Here is a 20,252-nt window from a genome sequence, read left to right as displayed (position 1 = left end):
AGATGCTTGTTATGATTTCAATTTTCTTAAATTTATTGAGGCTTGATTTGTGACCCAAGATATGATGTATCCTGGAGAATGTTCCATGTTCACTTGAGAAGAAAGTTTATACTTTTGTTTTTGGATGGAATGTCCTGTAAATATAAATTAAGTCCATCTGCACTAATGTGTCATTTAAAGCTTGTGTTTCCTTATTAATTTTCTGTCTGGATGATCTGTCCATTGTTGAAAGTGGGGTATTAAAGTCCCCTACTATGAATGTGTTACTGTCAGTTTCCCCTTTTATGGCTGTTAGCATTTGCTTTATGTATTGAGGTGCTCCTAAGTTAGGTGCATAAATATTTACAATTGTTATACCTTCTTCTTGTATTGATCCCTTGATCATTATGTAGTGTCCTTCCTTGTCTCTTTTAACATTCTTTATTTTAATGTCCATTTTATCTAATATGAGTATGGTTACTCCAGCTTTCTTTTGATTTCCATTTGCATGGAATATCTTTTTCCATCCTCTCACTTTCAGTCTGTATGTGTCCCTAGGTCTGAAGTGAGTCTCTTGTAGAGAGCATATATATGGGTCTTGTTTTTGTATCCATTCAGCCAGTCTGTGTCTTTTTGTTGGAGCATTTAATCCATTTACATTCAAGGTAATTATTGATATGTATGTTCCTATTACCATTTTCTTAATTGTTTTGGGTTTGTTTTTGTGGATCTTTTTCTTCTCTTGTGTTTTCCACCTAGAGAAGTTCCTTTAACATTTATTGTAAAGCTGGTTTGGTGGTGCTGAATTCTCATAGCTTTTGCTTGTCTGTAAAGCTTTTGATTTCTGTCAAATCTGAATGAGATCTTTGCTAGGTAGAGTAATCTTGATTGTAAGTTTTTCCTTTTCATCACTTTAAATATATCCTGCCATTCACATCTGGCCTGCAGAGTTTCTGCTGAAAAATCTGCTGATAATCTTCTGGAGATTCTCTTGTATGTTATCTGTTGCTTTTCCATTGCTGCTCTTAATATTTTTTTTCTTTGTATTTAATTTTTGTTAATTTGATTAATATGTATCTAGGCATTTTTCTTCTTGGGTTTATCCTGTATGGGACTTTCTGCACTTCCTGGACTTGGGTGACTATGTCCTCTCCCATGTTAGGGAAGTTTTCAACTATAATCTCTTCAAATATTTTCTCAGACCCTTATCTTTCTCTTCTTCTGGAACCCCTATAATTCGAATGTTGGTGCATTTAATGTTGTCCCAGAGACCTCTGAGACTCTCCTCATTTCTTTTCATTCTTTTTTCTTTATTCTGCTCTGCAGCAGTGAATTTCACCATTCTGTCTTCCAGCTCACTTGCCCATCTTCTGCCTCAGTTATTCTTCTACTGATTACTCTAATGTATTTTTCATTTCTGTTATTGTGTTCTTCATCACTGATTGTTCTTTAGTTCTTCTAGGTCTTTGTTAAACATTTCTTGTATCTTCTCAATCCATGCCTCCATTCTATTTCCGAGATCTTGCATCATATTTACTATCATTACTCTGAATTCTTTTTTAGGTAGATTGCCTATTTCCTCTTCATTTATTTGGTCTTGTGAGTTTTTACCTTGCTCCTTTGTCTGCAACATATTTCTCTGTCATTTCATTTTGTCTAATGTACTGTGTTTGTGGTCTCCTTTCGGTAGGCTACAGTGTTGTAGTTCCTCTTGCTTCTGTTGTCTGCTCCCTGGTGGGTGAAGTTGGTCCAGGTGCTTGTGTAGGTTTCCTGGTGGGAGGGACTGGTGCCTGTGCTCTGGTGGATGGACCTTAGTCTTTTCCTTCTGATGAACTGGACCACATCAGTTGGTGTGTTTTGGGGTTTCTGTGAGCTTAGTACAACTTTTGGCAGCCTGTCCACTGATGGATGAGGTTGTGTTCCTGTCCTGCTGGTTGTTTGGTGTGAGGTGTCCAGCACTGGAGCCTGCATGCAGTTGGGCGGAGCTGGGTCTTGGTGTCAAGATGGATATCTCCAGGACAGCACACACCGATTAATATTTCCTGGGCCTGGGAGTTCTCTGGTGGTCCAGCATCCTGGACTTGGCACTCCCACCCTGGATGCCTAGGCCTGACCCCTGGCGGGGAACCAAGAGCCCACAAGCTGCACAGCGTGGCCAGAGAAAAAAGGAAAAGAAAACAAACAGATAAACAGAACCCAATACAAAAGACAAAAACAAAAACAAACAGCAAAACAACACAAAAAAAGGAAAAAAGAAAACAGACAGTCAAAACCCAAGACAAATGATAAAAACAAAACCAAATAAAAACAAAGAAATGACAAAAAAACAAAGAAAACAAAAAAACAGGAGAATAAACAAAACAGCTCAAAAATGAAAACAATCAAAGACTAATTTAACAAAAGCAAAAAATAAAAAACTAAACAAAAACAGAAAGCAAACTAAATAAAAGGCAAAGAAACCATAAAACAAACACACAAAATGACAAAAAACAAAAAAAAGAACAAAAACAAGGAAAAAAACCACAAAACAACAAAAAAGTAAAGTAAAAATAGAAAATTTTTAAAAATATTAAAAAATAAAATATAAGACATAAAAACAACAAAAACTGAACAAAATGAAACAAACAAAAAACAATAATAGTGATAAGAATATTTTCCTGGGGCCTCTGCTGTCAATGTCCTTGCTCCCACAGTGAGCCACAGCCAAAATCCACCTCCCCAGGAGGCCCTCCAATACCTTTAGGTAGGTCTCGACCCTCTGTGGGCTCTGTAGGGACAGCTCAGACTCTAACCTGTCCCAGCTTCCGTGTGTACTTGCCCTCAAAGTCCACTGCTGTTAAAGCTAGACAGGTTTCTGTTGTGGGAACACTCATTGTCTATTCAGGTATTCCACAGATGCGGGATTTACCAAGCTGATCATGGGAATTTAATCCACGGCTTGTACAGCTGCATGGAGTGATTTCCTCCTCCTTAGTCACACCACCACTGAGGCTCAGCTTTGGTTTTGGACCCACCTCTGCATGTGTGCCCCCCTCCGACATCTGTTCCCTGCCAAGGCAAGAGAGGGCAAAAGCCACACTTGATTGGAGCACACTTACTCACTCAGGCCAGGGAGGGGTATGGCAGCCACAACTGAGGTGTGTGTGAAGTGTCCGTGGCAGCAGAGACCAACAGGCAGTTGCAACAGACTGGGATGCACTCACTCTGGTGGGAGTCCCTCCCAGTGCCGCAGAGGCAGGGGCTGGCATGTGGAGGCAGTGGCGGCCCTGCCCCTTGAGCACCACTCAACAGTGGCACCTCAGTTCCTAGGCAGACCACACTTCCTCTAGGGGCATTCCTGGCCTCAGAGCCCCTCACTCCCATCCCCTGTTGTATCTGTGCAGCCAACAGTGGTCCTTTCCCCAGATATGCTCTCTTAACCCCACACTTTAGCACTCATCCCCGGCCAGCACTGGCAGATTCCCATCTCAGGCAGGGGCACCCAGGGCTGATTCCCGAGGAGGCTTTGGCACGGGCAGGGCTCAGGAACCTGGAGCCTATGCAGGCAGAGGAGGCCTTGGATTGAGGGGCAGGTGAGCCTGCTCAGATGGGTGCTCCTCCCAGTGCCCACGGAGGCCAAAACTGTTGGGTGGGGAAGGATGTTGCAATGGCGGCCCCAGCCCTTGTGTGCCACTCAACAATGACTTCTTGCTTGCATGGTGTCCCAGACTTCTGTAAATTTTCCCGGTTGTGGAGCTCCTTACTCCTGTCCCTTCAGACTGTCTTTTCACAGCCAACAGCTGTCCCCTGCCTGGGTCCATGCTCCAAACCCCACTTTCCAGCACCCAGCCCCCCTCTGCACCAGGAGACACACGACTCGGTCTGGGACATGCAGAGCTGTGTTGTAGACCATGTGCACAGTTCTTACTTTGTCCTGCCTTCCACAGATGGTCTGCTGCATTCCCCTTCGATCCTCTGAAGGTCCCTTTCTGTCCCAGCTGATTTCCCCACCATGAGGGGGTTTTACTGAGTGCAGGAACCTCTCCTCACCTTTGGCTTCCCACCAGGGGTACTGGTCCCTTTTTTGATTCCTCTTTTCTTTTTTTCTTTCTTTTGTCTTACCCAGTCGTGAGGGGATTTTTCTTGTCCTTTTAGGTGTCCAAAGTCTTCCGCTAACATTCAGCAGGTGCTCTGTGAGAATTCTTCCATTTGTAGATGTATTCTTTTTTTTTTTTTATTGGGATGTAGTTGCTTTACAATGTTGTGTTAGTTTCTGCTGTACAATGAAGTGAATCAAATATATGTATACATATATCCCCTCCCTCTTGATGTACTTCTGAGGAGAGACGAATTCAGCATCCTCTTATTCTGCCATCTTGACTCCTTCCCCTCAGTAGTAGATGTTTTTTTTTTTTTTTTTTTTTTTTTTTTTAATTTTATTTATTTATTTTTGGCTGTGTTGGGTCTTCGTTTCTGTGTGAGGGCTTTCTCTAGTTGCGGCGAGCGGGGGCCACTCTTCATCGCCGTGCACTGGCCTCTCACTGTCGTGGCCTCTCCCGTTGCGGAGTACAGGCTCAGTAGGTGTGGCTCACGGGCCCAGTTGCTCCGCGGCATGTGGGATCTTCCCAGTCCAGGGCTCGAACCCATGTCCCCTGCATTGGCAGGCAGATTCTCAACCACTGCGCCACCAGGGAAGCCCCAGTAGTAGATGTTTTTAACACCATTTTGCAGATGAGTAAATTGAAGTCCATATATTTATTTTTAATTCAACAGAATTATCAAATAGCTACCATGTGTCAGGCACTACACTAAAGTCCAAGAAGTCAAGTCACTCCCATGATCTTACTATGAGTAAATGCCAGAGTTGGGAATTAAAATCAATTGTCTAATTTTTTCTAATTGCCCACTATTCACATCTACCACATTATATTTCAAGCTACTTGCTTATTCATTCATTCCTTTATTCATCATTTCACCAAACTCTGGAAAGAGTATAGCTCTGGTGATATGAGCATGTTGAAAAAGAATAAAATAAATTCCTTTTATAACACAGATTGTTAGTTTACTTTTGAATGGACTCTGGGTCATACTGTTCCCCTCACACTTACCAAATTATATTCTTAAGACAAGTTAGTGTCAGAATTACCAGGAGGTAAAAAGACACCTCCCCAGACCCTTCTTTTAATTTATTGATTCAGCATGTCTGGGATTGGGCATGTGAGTCTGGCTTTTTTTCAATAAGTCCCCCAGCTTGCTCTGAAGCAAATCTATTATTTATATATATATATATATACCAGTCTCAAAATTAAGGTTTGCGTCACAGAATTGGTTTATAAATGTTTCAAACATGCTAGAGAACACTTGTAAAACCCTTATCTGTAGGTAAACAGCTGTTATTTTATCTCTAATAGTCTGCCCCGAAGTGGAAACATTTCAGGCTATTCACAGTATCAGGTTCAAACATATGAAACTGCTGATATTCAACCATTTTTGACTTACAAGATTGTCAACTTTGTGTGGTTCAACCCAATATCTTTGATTAGATCTGAGCAGAATAAGGATATCTCAGGTTAAATAGAAAATGCTACTGCAACCTCTCTTAATCTTCAAATAGAGAAAATAATGTCCCACAAACTTGAAAATCAATCCAAGTCCTTAAGTGGAGTTTAATGCTTTATTTCTCTTGTCACTAAAAGATCTGACTAAACATTTGTTCGGCAGATAGTCTGTTTCAAGTCAAAATACCAGTTATCTCAGCAAGATTCAGTGCTTTTTTGAATTTCTTTACAAAATTGAACCAACAAAAAGATGGTTAAAATAAAGCAAGCTCTCACAGAATGTTGAAATAGACCACACATGGTTAATAACATACTGTCACATAATTTTTTAGTCCAGAATAGCCAGTTCTAGCCATCATGCACTGACAAGTGGGGCACCATGGAGGTGCTTGTGCTATGTCGAGTTACCAAAATTTCACTTGTATTTTCCACAATTTCATTTTTTAAAGCAGCCTGGAAATTTTTAACAACCCATTTCAATGTGCATATCCAAACAGGCACATTTCAGATATTCAGGAAGTAAGTGTGCTTCTTTCTAAAAGCACAATGTCCCTCTACCTTTCCAAAGCCACACCTCCATGACAAAATTCAAGTATTAAACTTAGAATTAATGGACTCTTAAAATGTAAGCTCCATAAAGACCTGAATTTTTTCTTCCTTGTTCACATCTATGTCCACTGCATATGAGATAGCTGAGAAATAAATGTATTGAAGGTAAGGAGATAGGAAAGAGTAAGGGAAGGGAGAGAAGGAGGGAGGAAGAGAGAGGAAAAGAGAGAGAGAGGTGGATAAATATTGACTCTTCCTCAAGCGTTGTGGGGTTTTTCTTCTTTTGTGTTAACAGTCATTTTGTGCCACAATTATAGCACACAGAAAGATAGCTGTTTAATAATTTACAGCTATAATAATTTAATTAATAAATTTAACAATTTAACTAATAAAGACCTGTGGCTAAAATATGCCCCTCTCTCTTTTTATTACTTAAACATTACAATTTGCTAAAATTGAGAAATCAGTTACAGTATATAAATTAAAAAAAAAAAAAAACAGTATACGTGGGTACACACATAAAACAGTGGCTATGGAGAAGGACAATATAATGGAATGAAATTTGGGGCATAATACCAATCACCTAATCCTAAATTAACTTGACATAACAAAAGACAATTAAAGAAAAATGAACCTCCAAACAAATATTTCTGTTTACGGATGGAGGAGAGAGAATACAAATAATTTTGTTTAACTTTACTCCCTACGTAATTCTAAGTCATAACATTTTGGAGTTGAAAGTGGTGTGAAATGCCACAGATGAAGGCTGTGCAGCAGGTGACATTTCCCAGACAACTGAGGCCCAGAGAATTGACCTGCTTTTCCCGAGTCTATGACAGAGCTATGACTTGAATCTCATTGTGTAACTTCCAGTTGAAAATTTACACAATCTTTGTTCAATTATTTGCATTATCTAGGCTTTCTAAATAATAACACGGTAGGGGTGCACCCACAATTGACCATCAAGAAAGAAAGATTTACTTTTTGATACTTGATCTCTTTTTGGTAGAGAGCACATGCCTCAGTCACACAGTTTACATGACTGAGGTCATCTTAATCTGTTTACCATTTTGAACATCTGAGGAAAAGGTACTGGAAAAAATAAAATGAAAATTATCATTTTGTCTGTGGGAACATGCAATGGAGAGTTAACAATTGTTGTAATGCTGTGGTTAGAATGAAGCTGATGAAAAACATTTAATGCTTGATCCCTCAAGCTTTCATTACCTTTAATAATCTTTTTCTTTTTTTTAATCCTTTCTCCTCTTCCATTTAGGATTCCAGTTTTATTAGGATCTATAAAGTGATAAAAGTCTTAAATTTCACAATGAAAACTAAAGATCTGCAGCTTTCTGATGTCTTTTTGAAAGCACTTAACCATCTGCCTCTAGAATACAACTCCGCTTTATACAGCCGGATATTTGATGACTTCGGGACTCACTATTTCACCTCTGGCTCCCTGGGAGGCGTGTATGATCTCCTCTATCAGTTCAGCAAGGAAGAACTAAAGAACTCAGGTTCGCTTTCTTCAACCTTCATTTTTAACTGATAAGATAGTGTGCAATACATTTTTCTCTTTCTCTATCCTTTTAGTTCTTCTTTATTGACTTTATTTTGACCCTGCTTTATTTCCAAAATGATATGAAGAAAAACCAAAAAGTACACATTCAAGGAAATAAAATAAAAATATAAAATTCAGACAAAAAGAAGAAGGAAAAATAAATAGGCTTCACCTCTTTGGGCATCAGATTTGACCCAGAATTTCCTGACATTTAAGAACATCATAAGCTGCTCAGTAGTGGTAAACTAAAGAGAGATGCATGCCATCACCTCAAGGAAAACAAAATTTGTCTTGGAACTAAACTCTAAAAGATAATTTACTTATAGCAATTTTATAGGAGATAATAATTTTATAAAACTGTAATTACAACAAATCCACTGGCAGTCTTTTATCTTTCTTTCTTTCTTTTCTTTTTTTTTTTTCTTGGCCGTGGAGCTTGTGGGATCTTAGTTCCCCAACTAGGGATTGAACCCAGTCCCTCAATAGTGAAAGCGCGAAGTCCTAGCCACTGGACTAATTCTTTTTCTTTTAATGATTTTAACTGAAAGTCAAGAGCAAAGGATGAAAAGCAATTAAGGGCTTGACAAGGGACTAAGTTAATATGGGCCAGATATGTACCTATTGGTGACAAAACTTGAAACCAGATGGGCAGCACTTTCATTTGAGGAAAGGTTGCAATTTTATATCTTGGGATATAATCAGTGATATTTTTCTGCTTACATATAAAATAACAATATAAACTTGGTTTAAAAAATAAATCTTGGTTTCTTATTACCCTAGATTGCCAATATTAATTACTATTACTTAAGTACCTTTGTATAAATTTTTCAGGCTCCTGTGTGAAATGACACAGCGTCCTTGTGATGCTTCTATCTTGAGAACATGGCTAGGAAATTGTATAATAACCAGAACCCAACTGACAGATTCCCCTAAATAAATCAGAATTCTTGATCATTTAACTTTTATACAAAAGAAATTAAGAATTTATTTTAAAAGACACCAAGCCAACTCTGAGGTCAATAGAGTTTCAATCCTTCTGTTCTTATATCTCATTATGGCAAATAGTAATGTTTAATGGGGCTTCCCTGAGTCCTTCTAAACCTTAATTGATCAGATGTCCATCATTATCTGCTTTTTAAGAGAGGAGATGTAATAAATGTCTTTGAGAAAGATTTTCAGTAAGAAGGTCTTCAAAATTTTTTGCCTTACAGAGTTACTGAAATCCAAAAGACTTATGCTGTGATGGGCTTTCCACACTGCCTGCCTCTTATGTTTCCTTACAGTTATCCTTTCCACTGGAGCAATGTTTGCTTGATGAATTTCATCAACATTTATGCTGAGCAAAAATCGTTCGGGGAAGTCTCTGGCCCTTGACTCGGTTTCATCTCACCCTTGGGATAAAATTATTCTGGTCACTGCTGCTGTAGCCGAGAATAATTTCTCACTTGATAAGCTATACTCATCATGCATTCACAGCAAAGCCTCTAAAGGCTTAGAGTTCAGGTCAGTTAAAGAACTATGTGAATCTTTAATCAACCATCCAGCATTTTAATAGTTGAAGCCCCATAACAAAAATGAAGAGTGATGAGCTATACCTTCTTCCTGAAATATTCTCACCTTCGATTTTTTTCTCTTTAAATAAAAATAGAGACTTCAGTCACAGAGGCACACATAATAAGAGAAAGAAAGGGAGTTTGAGATATGATATAAAACTGGAAATATATAACCATACACACCTATGTACACATACACACACTATATATATACATAGGATTTATAGTATGTGTATATATATTTATATTTAATATATTAAATAAGATATATATCCTTATATTCGATATTTTTATATGTAATATATATTCTTATAGTCATTAAATATGTGCATATCCATGCATATATATACTTCTCTGAGTCACAATAATAATATTGGAGCTCAATTTTAACTGTGGTTAAGATGAAGCTCACTCAGACAGAAACAAATCTCAATAAAATGGAATTCTCCGGTGGGTGTGCTTACCTGTTTTTGCCCACTCTTCAGATGAATACATATTCTGGCCTCCTCCCTTTTGCCTCTTTTAGTCCTTCTCCCCTTACTTCTCAATAATGTAGAGTTAGAGTTTAGGCTTAGTTTTTATTTGCTTTATTCAATAAGAATTATTTGCTTTATTCAATAAGAATTATATCCCTTGTCATTAATTTTTTTTAAATGACTTGAATACTTCATAGTACTTTCTCTAGTGCAAGAAGAATAAAACAAAATTAAATTGCTTTTTATTTGCATCCCTTGATTTATTCCTCTACTGCACAGTGTCCCATAGTCAATTTAAAACCTTGAATAAAAGTTGGCATTGCTTCAGCGTGCAAGGTAAAAAGAATTTCAGGAATACAGACAGAACATTAAACAATTAAAATATCATGTTATACAAGATGGTAATTTTAAAGTCCTTTGACTGGGAAGTTATTTTCTGCTCTGAATTAGAGGAGAAAAACTATACACCCCACTATTTATCAGCATGACATTTTTGGTTGACACTGTTGACCTTTGCCCAGTCAGAGTAGCTGAGGACATTTCTGAAATACTCATCCCTGTGTCACATCAGAGGGACACTCAGGCTTGAGAGGGCAAGTGCTTCAGCATCAAGAAACTCCTGTGTCAGTGTGGATATGGGTGAGGCACAAGCTATAGGACATCTTGTGAAGAAGAAAAGGCCGGCACAGAAATTCACTGATAAAGCCTTGATATTTTGATCACTGCATGACCAACACCATGACTCATAAGAGAGATTCATCATTCAAATCTTTAAGCCTTCTCCTATAACCCTCAGCAAATGTAATTAACTAACTTTATAGTTAATTAATTATGTTATAATTAGTAAATTGGTCACATACAATTTACTTTTCACTTATAAATCATAGAAACCTAATGAAAGGATGAGTTGTGCACCACAGATGTATTAAATTCCTCACGTGGCCTAAACATTTGCCTGACCCACTTATAAGAACAATACTACCAGAAGAGAAATGAGTCGTGTTTATTCAGTCTGACCAAAAGAGCTGTCAAACCAAGAATTCTTTACTCCCAACCTGTAATACATTTCTTTGAATGGGTCAAACTGTTGAAAAAACTGTGAAGTAGGAAGCCCCATCCCCATCTACTCAGCCTCATTCCTCGGTGATCTGCGCCCTCAGGTTTAAATTTCAGCATCATACTCACATGACGCATCCAGCTCTGAAAACATTCTTCCCTGCCTCTTGTAACCTGCAACCCTAAGAATCAGTATCTAATAAACTACTTTGCTTTAAGGTACTAAAGAACTCACATAACACCTCTATCTCTCATGAGCTTGTATTTTTCAAGGCAATTTTTAACTAAACATCAAAAAAACTGGATTCTAATTTAGGTGTTTTGGGTACCAGGTCAGGTGACTTGGGAAGCTGTTTAAAAAAAAAAAAAAAGGAAACTTTTATTCTCCTCAAATCACCCCAGATAGGCAGTACCACGTTAGCCTCCAAACAGCCAGACCTATTTCTCTGTGCTCTGTCCCACTTAGTCCCTGATATCCCCATCAGTTTTGAAGTCATTAAGAATAATGGCTAGCATTGGGGTGGGAAAGACTGATTCAGATACCAAAATCTTTAACAAATGATGCTTCGAAGTTTGTTAAAAGATAAGAACAATGAAGACCAAAGGAATTAGAATTGGATGTCCTGAGCTTCAGAGCATCAAGACTTTTACAAGAGTTATAAAACTGTGGAGTGTCATCCTATGAAAGCAGCACTGGGAAACTAGGAAGATATCAAGCCCAGCTCCAACTCCTAAAGAGGCTGGGAATGAGGCAGCATCAACCTCCCTCGGAGACAGCGGTGGAAATATATCAAGTATAGGCTTGAATTAAGATGAGGAGAAAGAGCGAACAGTCATCGAGGACATAAAAGAAGAGTTCATGAGTCAGGAAGTCAGAATTTCTGAGAGTAAAATGAAAGGGTTTTGGAGGTAGAGGTGGAGTGAGCAGCTAAGTCAGGGAGAGGAAGCATAGCCAAGTATGAGAATGAGTGTTCCGGGAAGGAGAGGTGACCAATGAGATTTACATTTTAGGTGGTGAACGGGAGAAGAAGTGAAATGGATTCAGTTCTCACAGAATCAGCTGTGGCCCCAAAAGAAGGCCTGACAGCAGGGCACCAAACAGAGCATGTGTTCATCTCTTGACTTGTGGGGCTATACAAGGGCAGTGGCCAGCAGGACGGGAAAGCTTAGAGATTTATTGTGTGTAGGCAACATGGAGACGCCAACATGATCCCCATGGGGGAGACGGCAAGGACTCATATATACCTCTTCTCTTCAGCATGTCCCAGGGCTTGTGAAGGACTGCCTCTGTAGTAAAAGCCATTAATCATTTGAGCTCACGGGAACTGGAGGAGTTGTGTGCTGATATGGAGTACCTGTAGCTCCCCAAGTGCCCAGAGCCTCATGTTCCTCTTCCCTGAATTCTCCATGGTACACTCTCAGGGTTTTTTGCTTGTATTCCATTTCCTAGGTTTAACGAAGGCAGAAGCCCAAAATTGCATCCGGGTTGAAACAAAGAAACGTTTCCTTTTTTTTAAGAAAACAAAAGTGGAATACCGGTGCACCACTAACAAGCTGTCCGAGAAATATGGAGGTAACAGTGCTTTCTCTTAGCAACTTACCCAGTGCGTCCTGACTGGCAGTAATTTAAATACCATATTGCACATGACTGTGACTATACTATTTTTCACTTTTCATTAGTTTCATTTGTTTGTCTCAGAGCCTATGTGTGGTGGGGGAAGGGAGCAAATCAAATATTAGTACTACTTAAAAGGGGACATGGTTAAGATTTTCTTTATCTCCTATTTAGTTTGTTTAACTGAATGCACATTTATTGATTCTTCCTCTCGGCCAAACTCAGTATTAAGCATTGTGAAGTACAGATGGGCATGAACTAGGTCTTCCAATCAAGGAACTTACAAAGTAAGGATACATATAGACAACCATTAAAAATACAGAAGATGTGGTACATATATACAATGGGATACTACTCAGCCATAAAAAAGAATGAAATAATGCCATTTGCATCAGTATGGATGGACCTAGAGATTATTATACTAAGTGGAGTAAGTCAGACAAAGACAAATACCATATGATATCACTCTTATGTGGAATCTAAAATATGATGCAAGTGAACTTATTACAAAACAGAAACAGACTCATAGACATATTATAGAAAACAAACTTATGGTTATCAAATGAGAAGGGGGGGTAGGGATAAATTAGGAGTTTCAGATTAGAAGATACAAACTACTATATATAAAATAGGTAAACAAGGTCTTACTGTATAGCACAGGGAACTATACTCAGTATCTTGTAATAAATCATAAAGGAAAAGAATATGAAAAAGAATTATATATATGTGTGTGTATATATATCCATATATATGAAAAACTGACTCACTCTGCTGTACACCAGAAACTAACACAACATTGTGAATCAAATATACTTCAATAAAAAAAAAAAAAGACAAATAAGTTGTAAGAGAAGTACATTAAAAAGGCTCAGGCAACAAAGCCAGAAACCTGAGTGCTGTCTTTGATTTCTCCCTCCCTCTTTCTAGCCTCTACATCCAATAAGTAGTCATTCCTCCTCCTTAATATTTCTCCCAGTTCTCCCAGCTCTTCATTTCCATAGACATGCCTTCCATTCATCATTTCCAACCTGGATTACCACAGAGGCCTCCCAACTTGTTCCCTTGCCTCTGGTCTTGCCTTCTTCCAATCTATTCTACACATTTTCTGTTAGAGGAATATTCTCCAAGGCAAATCTTATCATGAAACACTCATGCCTTAAACTTGTCATGGTTTCACATAACATTGAAGATAAGTTCCTGCCTCTCTCTCTGCCTAGCTAAACTTTATGTAGTCTCCTAAATAAGTCATGCTCTCTCCTGTGCCTTGCCATTATAAATAACTCCTTCCTCTGTGTAAAATTTTCTTATTCCCTTACTCTTCCTGACTGATTACTACTTCTGCTCAGAACAAAGGAAATCAGAATCACAAAAACTCCCAAAATATGAAGTTTATATTGTCATGGGAGGACAGCCAAGGAACAGATAATAATATCATATTTATTATAATAATAAATAGGTAGTTTTAAATATCAGAGCCTATCAATGGTCTACATGTGGATGCCCATGTTGAGCATAAGCAAAATGAGAGCTGATCTGACAACTACACATTTGTATTATACTCCCCCAAAAAAAGAACAGTATGCAAAGCAATCAACCTAGTAATATAAACCAAAGAATGTACAGATTCTATACCAGTTTGTCTTGCAATAGAATAATTTAATAAGAATGTGAATTCAGTAAATCAAAAGCTCAGAGATGAAAACATTAAATATAAGAATTAATTGAAAAGGAAGATTTCAAAGCTAAGGTACAAAGACAACAAATATTGAAGAGTATCGCCATTATAGTTATAAATAGACACTGCAAGTTCAAAATATAATTGTCTGAAGATAAAATTAATAAAGAAAAGATCTAAAGTAATTCATAATGAAAAAATCCAGATATTAACAATTATTAAAGAATATCTAATGGAAATGGAATGACAAATATAATTCAATAGATGGGAATTAGTGTTCCTGAAATAGACAGCCCAAGAAATGAAACAGAAAAACTATTTTTTAAAATATATATAAATAAATAAATATACATACATATGTATATAAAGTCCCTGAAATAAAGGAAGAAATTTGTCTTATTTGTATCAGAAATATTGTTCAAATATACAATTTCAAGACAAATTCTTGTTAATTAACTAAATACAAAGATTTTTTAAATGAATTCAAGTATCCTAGCTGAAAGAACAAGTTCCCTACAGAATAACAACAAAATCTGGCTGGCGTCAGACTTCTTCTTGACAAAATGGAAAGCTACAAGATGATAAAGGAATGTCCACAAATTTCTAAAAGAGAACAGAAAATGTGTTCATATGTAGAGGTAACAGAAAGACATCTCAAAACATGAGAGAATTCTGGAAATATTTATTCTTGAATACTTACTGAAAAAAAACTACTCGACTATAAAATCCATCCAACATAGAGATGAGAAAATGTGAAATATGAATTCTAGTTTTCAGCTTGTTGGGACACTGCAAAATCAGAGACTATTGCAATAGTCTCCAAACTGGTTAATCAACTATCAATCCTGCCCAGCTGACACATTGCTAATATTCCTGAATTGTGTCAATTCCCCAACCCAAGTTTTTAGTGCCTGGCTTTTAGCAGATTCTCAACTAATGCTTATTAATCACAAGGACAATTTGCCTAAAAACAAAGACACATTTATGTTGTTTTCTAAAAGCAAAGCACACTTGAGAACATAGATTTGGATGGACTGGTTCAAGATGGCAGAGTAGAAGGACGTGTGCTCACTCCCTCTTGCGAGAGCACAGGAATCAAAACTAACTGCTGAAAAATCATTGATAGGAAGACACTGGAACTCACCAAAATGACACCCCACATCCAACACAAAGGAGAAGCCACAGTGAAACAGTAAGAGGGGTGCAATCACAATACAATCAAATCCCATAACCACTGGGTGGGTGACTCACAAACTGGAGAACAATTATACCACAGAAGTCCACCCACTACAGTGAAGGCTCTGAACCCTATGTCAGGCTTCCCAACCTGGGGGTCTGGCAACAGGAGGAGGAATTTCCAGAGAATCAGACTTTGAAGGCTAGCAGGATTTGATTGCAGCACTTCAACAGGACCGGGAGAAACAGAGACTCCACTCTTGGAAGACACACACAAAGTAGTGTGCACATCAGGACCGAGGGGAAAGGAGCAGTGACCCCATAGGAGACTGAACCAGACCCACTTGCTAGTCTTGGAGGGTCGCCTGCAGAGGTGGGGGGGCAGCTGTGGCTCACCATGGGGACAAGGACACAGGCAGCAGAAGTTCTGGGAAGTATTCCTTGGTGTGAGCCCTCCCAGAGTCCACCATTAGCCCCACCAAAGAACCTCTAGGCTCCAGTGCTTGGTTGCCTCAGGCCAAACAACCAACAGGGAGGGAACTCAGTCCCACCCAACAGCAGACAAGCAGATTAAAGTTTTACTGAGCTCTGCCCACCAGAGCAACACCCAGCTCTACCCACCACCAGCGCCTCCCATTAGGAAGCTTGCACAAGCCTCTTAGATAGCCTCATTCAACAGAGGGCAGACAGCAGAAGCAAGAAGAACTACAATCCTGCAGCCTGTGGAACAAAAACCACATGGACAGAAAGATAGACAAAATGAAAGGGTAGGTGCTTCCCTGGTGGCACAGTGGTTAAGAATCCACCTGCCATGATATACTTAAAGTGATGAAAGGGAAGAAACTACAATCAAGGTTACTCTACCCAGCAAGGATCTCATTCAGATTCGATGGAGAAATCAAAAGTTTTACAGACAAGCAAAAGCTAAGAGAATTCAGCACCACCAAACCAGCTCTACAACAAATGCTAAAGGAATTTTTCTAAGTGGGAAACACAAGAGAAAAAAAGGACCTACAAAAACAAACCCCCCAAAAATTAAGAAAATGGCAATAGGAACATACATATCAATAATTACCTTAAACATGAATGGATTAAATGCTCTAACCAAAAGACACTGGCTTGCTGAATGGTTACAAAAGCAAGACCCATATATATGCTGTCTACAAGAGACCCACTTCAGACCTAGGGACACATAGAGACAGAAAGGGAGGGGATGGAAAAAGATATTCCATGCAAACGGAAATCAAAAGAAAGCTGGAGTAGCAATACTCATATCAGATAAAATAGACTTTAAAATAAAGAATATTACAAGAAGCAAGGAAGGACACTATGTAATGATCAATGGATCAACCCAAGAAGACAATATAACAATTATAAATATATATGTACCCAACATAGGAGCACCTCAATACATAAGGTAACTGCTAACAGCTATAAAAGAGGAAATCGACAGTAACACAATAATAGTGGGGGACTTTAACACCTCACTTACACCAAAGGACAGATCATCCAAACAGAAAATTAATAAGGAAACACAAGCTTTAAATGACACACTAGACCAGATAGATTTAATTGATACTTATAGGACATTCCACCCCAAAACAGCAGATTACACTTTCTTCTCAAGTGTGCATGGAACATTCTCCAGGATAGATCACATCTTGGGTCACAAATCAAGCCTCAGTAAATTTAAGAAAATTGAAATCATATCAAGCATCTTTTCTGACCACAAGGCTATGAGATTAGAAATCAATTACAGGGAAAAAAATGTAAAAAGCACAAACTTATGAAGACTAAACAATATGCTACTAAATAACCAAGAGATCACTGAAGAAATCAAAGAGGAAATCAAAAAGTACCTAGAGACAAAAGAAAATGAAAACACGACGATCCAAAACCTATGGGATGCAGCAAAAGCAGTTCTAAGAGGGAAGTTTATAGCTATACAAGCCTACCTCAAGAAACAAGAAAAATCTCAAATAAACAATCTAACGTTACACCTAAAGGAACCAGAGAAAGAAGAACAAACAAAACCCAAAGTTAGCATAAGGAAAGAAATCATAAAGATCAGAGCAGAAATAAATGAAATAGAAATGAAGAAAACAATACCAAAATCAATAAAACTAAAAGCTGGTTCTCTGAAAGGATAAACTAAATTGATAAACCATTAGCCAGGCTCATCAAGAAAAAGAGGGAGAGTACTCAAATCAATAAAATTAGAAATGAAAAAGGAGAAGTTACAACAGACACCGCAGAAATACAAAGCATCCTAAGAGACTACTACAAGCAACTCTATGCCAATAAATTGGACAACCTGGAAGAAATGGACAAATTCTTAGAAAGGTATAACCTTCCAAGACTGAACCAGGAAGAAATAGAAAATATGAACAGACTAATCACAAAAAATGAAACTGAAACTGTGATTTAAAACTTCCCAACAAAAAAAGTCCAGGACCAGATGGCTTCACAGGTGAATTCTATCAAACATTTAGAGAAGAGCTACCACCCATCCTTCTCAAACTCTTCCAAAAAATTGCAAAGGAAGGAACACTCCCAAACTCACTCTATGAAGTCACCATCACCCTGATACCAAAACCAGACAAAGATACTACAAAAAAAGAAAATTACAGACCAATATCACTGATGAATATAGATGCAAAAATCCTCAACAAAATACTAGCAAACAGAATCCAACAACACATTAAAAGGATCATACACCATGATCAAATGGGATTTATCCCAGGGATGTATGGATTCTTCAATATACGCCAATCAATCAATGTGATACACCATATTAACAAATTGAAGAATAAAAACCATATGATCATCTCAGTAGATGCAGAAAAAGCTTTTGACAAAATTCAACACCTGTTTATGATAAAAACTCTCCAGAAAGTGAGCATAGAGGGAAACTACCTCAACATAATAAAGGCCATATACAACAAACCCACAGCAAACATCATTCTCAACGGTGAAAAACTGAAAGCATTTCCACTAAGGTCAGGAACAAACAAGGGTTTCCATTCTTCCCACTATTATTCAACATAGTTTTGGAAGTCTTAGCCACAGCAATCAGAGAAGAAAAAGAAATAAAAGGAATACAAATTGGAAAAGAAGAAGTAAAACAGTCACTGTTTGCAGATGACATGATAGTATACATAGAGAATGCTAAAGATGCCACCAGAAAACTACTAGAGCTAATCAATGAATTTAGTAAAGCTGCAGGATACAAAATTAATACACAGTAATCCCTTGCATTCCTATGCACTAACAACGAAAGATCAGAAAGAGAAATTAAGGAAACACTCCCATTTACCATTGCAACAAAAATAATAATGTACCTAGGAATAAACCTACCTAAGGAGGCAAAAGACCTGTGTGCAGAAAACTATAAGACACTGATGAAAGAAATTAAAGATGACACAAACAGATGGAGAGATATACCATGTTCTTGGATTGGAAGAATCAATACCGTGAAAATGACTATACTACCCAAAGCAATCTACAGTTTCAGTGCAATCCCTATCAAATTACCAATGGCATTTTTCACAGAATTAGAACATAAAATTTTACTATTTGTATGGAAACAGAAAAAACCCTGAATAGCCAAAGCAATCTTGAGAAAGAAAAACGGAGCTGGAGGAATCAGACTCCCTGACTTCAGACTATACTAAAAAGCTACTGTAATCAAGACAGTATGGTACTAGCACAAAAACAGAAATATAGATCAGTGGAGCCCACCACCTATGGTCACCCAATCTATGACAAAGGAGGCAAGAATATACAGTGGAGAAAAGACAGTCTCTTCAATAAGAGGTGCTGGGAAAACTGGACAGCTACATGTAAAAGAATACAACACCATACACAAAAATAAACTCAAAATGGATTAAAGACCTAAATGTAAGACCAGACGCTATAAAACTCTTAGAGGAAGACATAGGAAGAACACTTTTTGACATAAATCACAGCAAGATGTTTTGTGACCCACCTCCTAGAATAATGGAAATAAAACCCAAAATAAACAAATGGAACCTAATGAAACTTAAAAGCTTTGGCAAAGCAAAGGAAATGACAAACCAGATGAAAAGACAACCCTCAGAATAGGAGAAAATATTTGCAAACGAATCAATGGACAAAAGATTAATCTCCAAAATACATAAACAGCTCATGCAGCTCAATATTTAAAAAACAACCCAATTAAAATATGAGCAGAAGACCTAAATAGACATTTCTCCAAAGAAGACATACAGTTTGCCAAGAGGCACATGAAAAGATGCTTAACATCACAAATTATTAGAGAAAGGCAAATCAAAACTACAAAGAGGTATCACCTCACACCGGTTAGAATGGGCATCGTCAGAAAATGTACAAACAAATGCTGGAGAGGGTGTGGAGAAAAGGGAACCCTCTTGCACTGTTGGTGGGAATGTAAATTGATACAGCCACTATGGAGAACAGTATGGAGGTTCCTTAAAAAACTGAAAATAGGATTACCATATGACCCAGCAATCCCACTACTGGGCATACACCCAGAGAAAACCATAATTCAAAAAGACACATTCACCCCAGTGTTCATTGCAGCACTGTTTACAATAGCCAGCTCATGGAAACAACATAAATGCCCTTCGACAGACGAATGGATAAAGAAGAAATGGTACATATATACAATGGAATATTACTCAGCCATAAAAAGAACGAAATTGGGGCTTTTGCAGAGATGTGAATGGACCTAGAGACTGTCATAGAGAGTGAAGTAAGTCAGAAAGAGAAATACAAATATCGTATATTAATGCATATATGTGGAATCTAGAAAAATGGTACAGATGAACCAGTGTGTAAGGCAGAAATAGAGACACAGATGTAGAGAACAAACGTATGGACACCAGGGGGGAAAGCACTGGGGGGGATGAATTGGGAGATTGGGATTGACATATATACACTAATATGTATCAAATAGGTAACTAATAAAAACCTGCTGTATAAAAAAAAGAAAAAGAAGAAAAAGAACTTAGATTTGTCTATTTCTAACCCTGAGCTACTTTGATTAAATCATTTGACTCCAAACTTTTATAATC

The 20,252-nt window shown here is 37.8% G+C and overlaps 1 protein-coding gene across 3 annotated transcripts in view; it reads left to right on the top strand.

Annotated features, from left to right (window-relative positions):
- The window catches only part of C6 (complement C6), a 92,771-nt gene that overhangs the window by 30,653 nt on the left and 41,866 nt on the right, over nucleotides 1–20,252 (top strand). For all 3 annotated transcript variants that reach the window (XM_036846910.1, XM_036846909.1, XM_036846911.1), the window contains 2 exons: nucleotides 7,342–7,582; nucleotides 12,162–12,284. In XM_036846910.1, coding sequence (XP_036702805.1) covers nucleotides 7,342–7,582; nucleotides 12,162–12,284 — 364 coding nt within the window. The remainder of the gene's footprint in view (nucleotides 1–7,341; nucleotides 7,583–12,161; nucleotides 12,285–20,252) is intronic.

The sequence above is a fragment of the Balaenoptera musculus genome, chromosome 3, assembly GCF_009873245.2.
Source record: "Balaenoptera musculus isolate JJ_BM4_2016_0621 chromosome 3, mBalMus1.pri.v3, whole genome shotgun sequence".
In the NCBI taxonomy this organism is placed as follows: domain Eukaryota; kingdom Metazoa; phylum Chordata; class Mammalia; order Artiodactyla; family Balaenopteridae; genus Balaenoptera; species Balaenoptera musculus.
This window is presented reverse-complemented; position numbering and strand designations above follow the sequence as displayed.